The following is a 9,505-nucleotide window of genomic DNA, read 5'->3' on the forward strand; positions in this document are numbered from 1 at the left end:
ATCTGAAATAATCTTCTCATGTATTGCTCTCCCTCAATCTGGTGTATATGCTTGATATAATTTCTTTTCTCACTCAACACACACTCTTAACCCTATTATCCATCTCTATTTATATATTTATCTTCTATGAGTCATACCCTTTGGAATAGTCATAGATTTTAAGTATTGTCACCTTTCCCTTAATCACACCCTTTGTATTTTATTTAAACACTTTTTATTTCCTTATTACTGATCGCTACAACCATGATCAATTTTTTTTTTATTGTTTATTAAGGCAGATCATATTGCTTCACTACAAAGAATTACTTGTGCTAAGAATATTCAATTTGAAGTTTTACCACTTACTAAGTGAATCTTGCCTTTTCCTTATCATAATGAATCATCACTTTTTATTGGCAAATACTAATCACTGTATAATGTTGACCTGTCTTTTGTCATTTTCTATTGTTATTTTTTTTTTGGCATTTATTGTTTTTTGTTATTTTCTATTTTTGTCTTATCTTCTTTTTGTCACGTTGTTCTCTTTATTGTTGCATGTAAAGAATAGAGTATATTTTATTTGTGGATTTTATGAAGTTGATTTCCTTTCCTTGTAGAATCACACGTCATTCCAAAGATTAATGACTATCTTCTTCATTTGGTTGATTCATCAATGATAATTATCCAACAATCTCATGTGGAAAGCATGATGTTGGATTCCTCTTTTAAAATTATGTGGCTAGAAGAGGATTTTGCATATGCTCTTATGGATTTTTCATATTCTTAGAAAGAATTTTATAGGACAAAGATCCTTTTAGTGTGTTTAAATAAATATCGTTTGGAAAATTCTACAAACCAATATGATCTTGAGTTTGTAGTTTAAAAGGTTTTGTAGTGTCATGTCTTATGTAGTTTCTTTGTTGTTCTTTGGCTCTCTTTTGTTGTCTTCTTGTTATTATTTGCAAATCTTTTCAGTTGTAAAAGGATCTTAGCCCTTTCAAAATCATTTCTTAAGAAAATATTGTCATGGTGTATATATATCATCTATTGTTCGTGCCGATTTTTCATTGGTTAGTTGATATTGCCTCCTCACAAACCTCTCTACGAGGTTGAGAAATTCAAGTTTATATGGGAAGCTTGAGAGTTGCTCACATATCTTGACTTTGACTCTAGTGAATCTAATCCCCATGTGATAACATATGTTTAATGCCCAAAGTAGTGGTTCTCGGACTTAAAAAATTAACTAGAATTGCAACTGTATCTTGGACGTTTTAATTTTATTTCCAATAATCATGGTAAAATCTCTATTCTCTATTCTCCAATGTCTCATATACAAAGAATTCCTCTCTGATTTTTTAGTCTCCATGACATTTGGTTTTGGAAAATTTTATGGAATTGTTTCCAAAAGGCTTTTTGTAATATCCTACAAGAATTTCTTTCAATAAGGGAGAGGACCCAATGGCAGTGTGAACTATGTTGAGTTGGTCTTCTACATCATCCGATGACACATCAACCCAATCTAACTCATGCCCATGTGTCCTCCATTCAACAATCTTCTTGTCAAATATTTTTTCACATGTTTTCCATACATGTTGGCATGGTTTTCAAAATCATTTGTAATCAAGAATTTCATGCCATGGATTGTTCATTGCTTGTTCACCACCATGCCAATACACATCATTTAATGTGCAATTACTTTGCCACTCTCAGCCACTGACGAAGGCATTGCAGTTAGGTTAGTGTCATGTTGCATTTGATTTGGTGTACCTTCAAACCTTTGCAACTCCATTTTGTGGTTACTTCATTGTGTTCGTCATGCATTAAGGGACGTGTAATGGAGCACTTCAGAACTATCGTTGGTGAAGTTAGGAGCCACGAAACATGATGCATTATTTTATTTCGTTTTGTTTTCAACACATTTATCACAAAAGAGAAAAAAAAGACCATCAACCATTGAAAAATTTAACACAAGTGAGGTCTTCCAACTTCACTAAGGTAGTGATCCTGTAACAATTTCATACCTATTTCTATTTATTTTGATTACTTTCAAAATAGTTTATGATGATTTTGTAATTTTTTAATAGTAATATATATTTCTATTTACATTTTGATAGCTCCCACTTTGCATGCTATTACCGAAAAAAAAAATACATACATACATATATAATGCACTTCATAAAATATATATATATAAGTGTATATATCTTTGTAATATATATCAGGGGGATCCTTCCCACAAAATACCCTATCAAAATAAATAAAAAGTCAACCATTGACATGCATTTCCAAATTCAAGAATGGTAAGACCAACATTTGGGGGTGTTTTTGAAAAGAAGCAATGTACGCATAAAATACTTCCTACACCAATCAATTGAGGAGAGAGAATGAAAGTTTTCTTAAAACTCTATAGCAGATATAATGAGAAGATGCACAATAATAAAGATAATCAAATCAGTAATACCATAATATTGTGTTTACATGGGAAAATTTCTTTTAGAAGAAAAAATCCCACACTCCAAAAGCACAACCTAATGTATTAATCTATAAAAAATATGGTTATAATACAATTCAAAGCCAAGCTCTTTTAGGAGTCTTCAACAATAGGATTTTGGAGCAATTTCAATAACATAATGGTACCTATGAAATAACATTAGAATACAAACTACTGCACAAGCATCATATTGTTAAGGTTTACAATGCAAAATATAGATGCTTTTGATTTGGACATCCAAGAATGCCACATGGCAGATCCTCATTGTTTGCATGCATACAAACTGCAACTTTGACATGCACAATGCCTTTGTGCCTACCAATTATATTCTTAGCATGCAAAAAAATTGCATGCATGCAAAATGCCCACGCTTTCAAAATACTTGCTTGACATGCAAAGCACTTGCATACATAGTGCCAAGTTGCATAAATCCACCATAACATTTTCAATTTATGACTCTTTGATTGACTTGAGTTATCTTCAACAAATGGGACCCTACAAAATGAGATGCCTATCTCCTAAAAAGTAAGAGCCATGTCACCCTTGCCACCTGACATGTAGGATAAATACTCATTGTGCCACTCCCACAAAATGGCATCATCGGATGCACAAAAATAATTACATACGTAAATAAATAACTAATATGGAAAATTGCAAAGGTTGAAACACCTTAATTCCCAACAATTTTATAGTTTGTATCTCGTGAAACACCTTGGAGCAAACTGTATGGGTCACTTGAGTGGACATGCCATTATTGATCATTAGCAATCCTTCAACTCTAACAATAACAACTTCAGGCTTATGAAAAGATAGGACCATTTAAAAAGGGTATATAACAATCACAAATGTGACAAGTTGAGAGTGCCACAATAAATGCAAAAAAAAAACTAAAAGCTCTTGCTTCATAAAGCAATATGACATAGACGACAACAAAACCAAAAAACCCTACTCGAGTTCTATTTATTTTTTCTAACCTCTATTATTAATTTTTTTTTTTTTAAATGTTTGTGTATTAGTTGTTTTATGTCTAGCTTTATAACAATAGGTGGCAATTTTTAGTTATGGACTGATTTGCCTTCGCAACAATAAGTTATTAGTTAAACTTAAAATGGGATTAAGAGAGAATTGAAGGTAAGTATGCATAGAATCTAATGATTGTAGATTAAATAAATTGATATGTGGTCACTATCTACTAATTTGTTTCTTTTTTCAATTGAAAATCCTAAAAGTCCAACAAAACTTCAAAGATTTGGTCTTTTGGATCACCTCTTTCTTTAAGTTGGCAACAAACACCAATAGACTAGGGTTGGAGAAATGGTTAAAGATAAATGATATCAATTCTTTGAAACCAATACAATTGATAAAAGGAGATGTCTTCTATTTGGAAGAATAGAATGGAAGAATCTTAATATCCACAGGGCCAATATAGCTTATGGGACAATAGATATCAATTTTCTAGCTTTCAGATTTGCAAAATAATTGCTAAAATGTTTGATGATGAGCTCTCTTGTTTTCCCAACTTTATCCTCTTTGAGCCACTTGTGTAGTGAAGTAGCTGCTAAAATGTCAACATAATTGACCTGAATAGCATAGTAAACTGTGTACTCAATAATAAAGTGCTTAGATTCAACACTCTCTACCATGCAAAAGCTATAAACCCTTTCCTCCCATTCTTCTATAGGCCTTTTCCACCTACTTATTTCACATCAAAGATGGTTTGAACTAGTTTTCAATTGAACTTTGCCCGAATATCATAGTAAACTTCATACTCAATAATGTGCTTCTTAGATTCAACTGTCCATGTCATGCAATAGATATAATCCCTTTCCTCCCATTCTTTGTTAGGCCTTTTCCACCTGGTATGAACTGGTTCTCAATTGAAATATAAGAATTTTCGTGTTCCAAAGTATATTGATTCTTGTGTAAGCCCTTTGTCGATTATCATAAATGTGGTTAAATTCTTCAAGATAATGTTTCTTTTCCATTAGTGGTTTTTCCCACATAAACTTGCAAAATTTATCTATAATAAAGGCCTTTATTTCTTTGTTATTATTTGGGCACATACTTAGGTGAATGCCCCGTTTGTTCATCCACTTGACATTTTGTTTCATCCAAGACTTCGTTCTCCCATTCAAGACTTTTTTGATGACAACCTTAGACCACCTGTGTTTCCATCTGTTCAACTTTTTTAAGATAATTGATGAGATCTACCATAGCAATGGCCTCAACAAGGAAGGTACCCATTTCAGAATAAAGAATCTCACAAAGGACTGAAATTTTGAATTTGAATCTGTTTGTGATCATTTGTTTTTTAATCCTAGATCTATTTGCTTCCATTTGGCATAAACTATGCAGTATCTGGCAGAGAGTCTGTTCATAGGGAGTGTTCATGAATGAACCAGTTCTCCAGATCTTCCTCACATTGTCTGCAGCACCAGCAGCGCCATCTTACCCATTAGACTCTCAAATCTTAAGATGTTTGTGTAAGGTGACAATACAGTGACTGCAACATTAGACTGATCACCTTCTTCAGGACAATCAATCAAGTACCATACAAAATCTCCTAGACCTTCAAACGTAAACTGGCATAAATTATGCAGAGAGCCTGTTTATGATTTAGCATAAATTATGCAGAGAGACTGTTTATGAATTGGCATAAATTATGCAGTTATTTAGCAGAGAGTCTGTTCATAGGGAGCGTTCACGAATGAACCGGTGCTCCAGATCTTCCTCACATTGTCTGCAGCACCAGCAGCGCCTTTTTACCCATTAGACTCTCATATTTTCGGTTGCTTCTGTAAGTTGACCATACAGTGGCTGCCACATTAGACCGATCACCTTCTTCAGGACAATCAATCAAATGCCATATAAAATCTTCTAGACCCCAAAATATAAACTTCAATGATTTGTTCATCAGTTTTAGATTAGAAATTCGTTACTCTGAAATCTGTGTAAACCTGGCTCCTCAAGGCAAGCATGGGCTGTTATTTCAATGGATTATTATTATGACAGAAAAGGAATTACTTGGCAACTTGATTCATCAGTTGGGTTGCTGCATGGGTGAACAGTTGCATTTCAAATGCAAGGGGTACGATGTGGGATGCCAAGCTAATTGTTCGCTAAGCAAACTCACATGAGGGTGTTTATCTTGATTCCATTAACACTAAATAATTGTGTTGTTTGATAAAAGTTTGAGCAGAATCTTCATAATTTGGAATCATTTTGTCATGCAATAAACATTCAGAGATATAAACAGGGAGGCTGTGATAGATTTTGAAAATATTTTGGTTTAATGGTGTCACTAGCAAGCAGGAAATTCCATAAAGATATAATACCCTACAGATACGTCCAAGGACCGAAACATTTCTGCCATCTGAAATAACAGCAAACAGAAGAATAATTGTTTTGGATTTCTGAAGATAGACTTTAAACAAATCACTAAAGTGTGAGGATTCAAGGTACATCTCCACGGCCAGCAAGCTATGGGCTTCAAATGCAGGTTTTCACCCTTTATATGATGGAAACAGTTGTCGTCTCTGATAGCAATTTCTTGAATAACCATCTTGGAAATGAACATGATAGCATGGAGAGTCACCACAAACTAAAAGATTTTTTATTATCCTTGTCATTGTGTCAGTGGGCATGCTGCTAATGGCGAAAGCAAAGGTTCAATTTTTTGCTATGGTGGCAGATCATATTTTCCTTTTGTTAATGCTCCATATCTTTCAGCACGAAGTTTATAAGATTATGCTGGACAAGTACCCCTTCTTCTTTCGTCTGCATCGAAAAATAACCAACTTTCGCATAATTATTCTTTGCCTAGGGAAGTGAGATTTCTCCTGAGAGAAAAACAGATACTGTATTGTTAACCTCAATCCAGCTGCATCCAGGCGTCTTTTTTAATTGCCTGACCTTCATCAATTTCCGCACATTTTCTGCATCATTCCACTTGCCTGCAGCTGCATACATGTTTGACAAAAGCACATAATTTGTAGGATCTTCAGGATCTGACTTAAGAAGGAATTCTGCTACTTGTTCTCCTAGTTGTGTGTTGTTATGGATTCTACAAGCACTAAGCAAGGATCTCCACACAGAAGAATCTGGTTGTATTGGCATTTTCATTATAAAATCTTTAGCCTGATCTAAGTGCCCAGCACGGCCTAAAATCTCAACCATGCAGCAATAGTGCTGCAATTCAGGCATGATGTTATACTCGTTTATCATGCTATCAAAGTACCTCTGACCAGCATCAACCAGGCCCGCATGGGAGCAGGCAGAGAGAACACCTACAAAGGTCAAATGGTCTGGCTTAGCGCCAGAATTTTGCAGATGCTCGAAGAGCTCAAGCGCCTCCTTGCTACACCAGTGCATTGCATATCCTAAAATCATTGCATTCCATGAAATCACATCTCTTGTATAGATCTTGTCAAACACTTTACGAGCATCACCTAAGCTCCCACATTTGGCATACATGTCTACAAGAGCATTCCTCACTAAGAGATCAGATTGAAATCCTCTCCTGATTACATCTTCATGAATCTCCTTACCATGTCCTAGAGCTGCCAAGTTAGCACAAGCTGGGAGAACACTGGCAAAGGTGACTGAATTTGGTTCTGCATCTTTTAGTTGCATTTGTTGGAAAACATTTAGCGACTCAACGTAACATCCATTTTGAGCATAGCCTGAGATCATTGCAGTCCACGCGACAACATTTTTTTCAGGCATTTCCTCAAAGAGTTCCCGGGCATCATTAACCTTACCTTGCCGTGTACATCCAGCAATTATTGCAGTCCAAGAGATAGCATTTCGTTTGGGCACCTTATGAAAAAGCTCAAGTGCCTCGTCAACATTCCCATGTTCTGTGTATCCCACAATCAAGACACTCCAAGTTACTGAATCTGGTTTGACGCCCACCGCCTGCATTTGCTCAATGAGCTTCAGTGCCTCATCAAATTTCCCATTCTGTGCATATCCTGCAGTCATCACATTCCATGAAACCACATCTCGTTCAGGCATTTTGTCAAAAACCTTACGCGCACGGTCCATCTGTCCGCATTTCACATACATATCTATAAGGCTATTTCCCACAAAGACATTAGACTGAAATCCACGTCTGATTATATCTTCATGAATCCCCATACCAAGTCCAAGAGAACCCAAGTAAGAACATATAGAAACTAAGCTGGAGAAGGTATACTCGTCTGGTCTTATGCCTAATCCTTGCATTTGGCCAAACACACTCGAAGCTTCCTTATCATTCCCATATCTAATGTAAGCTGCAATCATAACATTGAACGAGATTACATTTCGAACAAGCATTTTGTCAAACACTTTGCGTGCTTCATCAATCCTACCGCTTTTGCCATACATTTCTGTAAGCCCATTTTCCAAAAAGACATTGAATTGATATCCACTTCTAACTATTTCTTTATGAATTTCCTTGCCAAGTTCCACTGCTTCCAAGCTAACACATGCAGAGAGAACACTGGCCAAAGTCACCAAATTTGGCTTCACAACTGTAAGCTGCATTTGTCTAAAAAGTTGCAAAGCTTCATTACATAACCCATTCTGAACATACCCTGAAATCAACGCAGTCCATGTAACCACATTTGGCTCCGGCATCTCATGAAAGAGCTGCAGCGCTTCATCCAAACATCCATCTTGCGCATATCCTGATATCATTGCAGTCCATGAAACTGCGTTTAGGTGGGGTAAGTAGTCAAACATTTGCCGTGCAGCCTCAAGATTGGCGCATTTGGCATACATGATAACAATTTTGGTTCGTAAGTAGACGTGATGTATAAAGCCTGTGAGAATGAGGTGGGCGTGGAGTAGTTTGCCTTGTCGAAGGGTTCTGTGATTTACGCATCCCTGCAGAAGGGAAACATATGTGGTGAGTCTGTGAGGGTATAATGAATGCATCGTCTTCGCCATAGCCTACAGGCAACACCATTTTCAATAAAATCATAGTTTGCATATCCATTACCTAAATTATCCTGATCTGGAATCCAGAATTGAATTTAAAAATCGATGCCTTGAACAAGATTTCATTTCAATTTCAAGGCATTTCGGCATAATACAGTGAAAATGTGGAGAAGCTGTGCAGGCTACAATTCTAGAGAAACCAGAATTAACTATTTGTGGACAGAAAAAAGGTCGAGTATCAAATTTTGTTTGTTTCCGAGTTTTTACTTATTTGCTTATTTTTATGATTAAAAAAAACAAAATTGAATAACACAATGATGCACTAATGTATGAGTGTGTAATGAATTATAAATTAGTAATTGGATCTAGGTGTGTAATGGATATGTCGAAGAAGGGTGGAAAGTCAATTAAGAAAAAAATGATATATTTTTACATATATTTGTGCTCTACATGAGGTCAATTGGTAGCCAATTTAGCAAATTATTAATTGGTAGCCAATTTAACAAATTATTTTGTTTGTACAACAAAGGTCTCAATGGAGAAGTGATAGAAGACATATGCAAGGAAAGAGATAGAGAGGCAACAAGATATAGATATAGAAGTCTAGGATGAGGGAAAGGGAGGGGAGAGAGAGAGAGGGGGAAAGGGATGGATAAAGAGGGGGAGAAGGGAATATATATATACATACATACAAAGAGAGAGAGAGAGAGAGAGAGAGAGAGAGATGGTCAGATGGAGTAATAAAGAGATAGGCATATTAGGAGATATAAAAAAAGGGTGAGAGGGTGAGAAAGAGAGAAACGAAGAGAAGTATAGATAAAAAAAAATAGGGATGAAGAGAGGGGGAGGGAGAGAGAGAGAGAGAGAGAGAGAGAGAGAGAGAGAGAGAGAGAGAGAGAGAGAGAGGGAGATAGATAGAGAGGAGAAAATATCAAAAGATAGAGATAGAGATAGGGAGCAAGAAAATTATTAAGACTACATTATTTTTTTAACAGCAATTGATGTATTTTATTATTAATATAAAAATATGAAAAATACAATTCAAGAGCACCAGGACGGAAACACCAAAACACTTACAACATCTATCAACCCCAAATATCACCACATTGT

At 35.6% G+C, this 9,505-nt stretch overlaps 1 protein-coding gene across 1 annotated transcript; it reads right to left on the reverse strand.

Moving 5' to 3' along the window:
- Positions 1–5,717: 5,717 nt before the first annotated feature.
- Positions 5,718–8,612, reverse strand: LOC131037844 (pentatricopeptide repeat-containing protein At4g39530). The gene is made up of 2 exons (XM_057970077.2): positions 8,457–8,612; positions 5,718–8,341 (listed from the first exon to the last, which is right to left on the reverse strand). Exon 2 carries the CDS (start codon positions 8,234–8,236, stop codon positions 6,290–6,292), a length of 1,947 nt encoding a protein of 648 aa, XP_057826060.1. The 5' UTR covers positions 8,237–8,341; positions 8,457–8,612; the 3' UTR covers positions 5,718–6,289.
- Positions 8,613–9,505: the final 893 nt, after the last annotated feature.

Source organism: Cryptomeria japonica, chromosome 3 (genome assembly GCF_030272615.1).
Source record: "Cryptomeria japonica chromosome 3, Sugi_1.0, whole genome shotgun sequence".
Taxonomy (NCBI): Eukaryota; Viridiplantae; Streptophyta; class Pinopsida; order Cupressales; family Cupressaceae; genus Cryptomeria; species Cryptomeria japonica.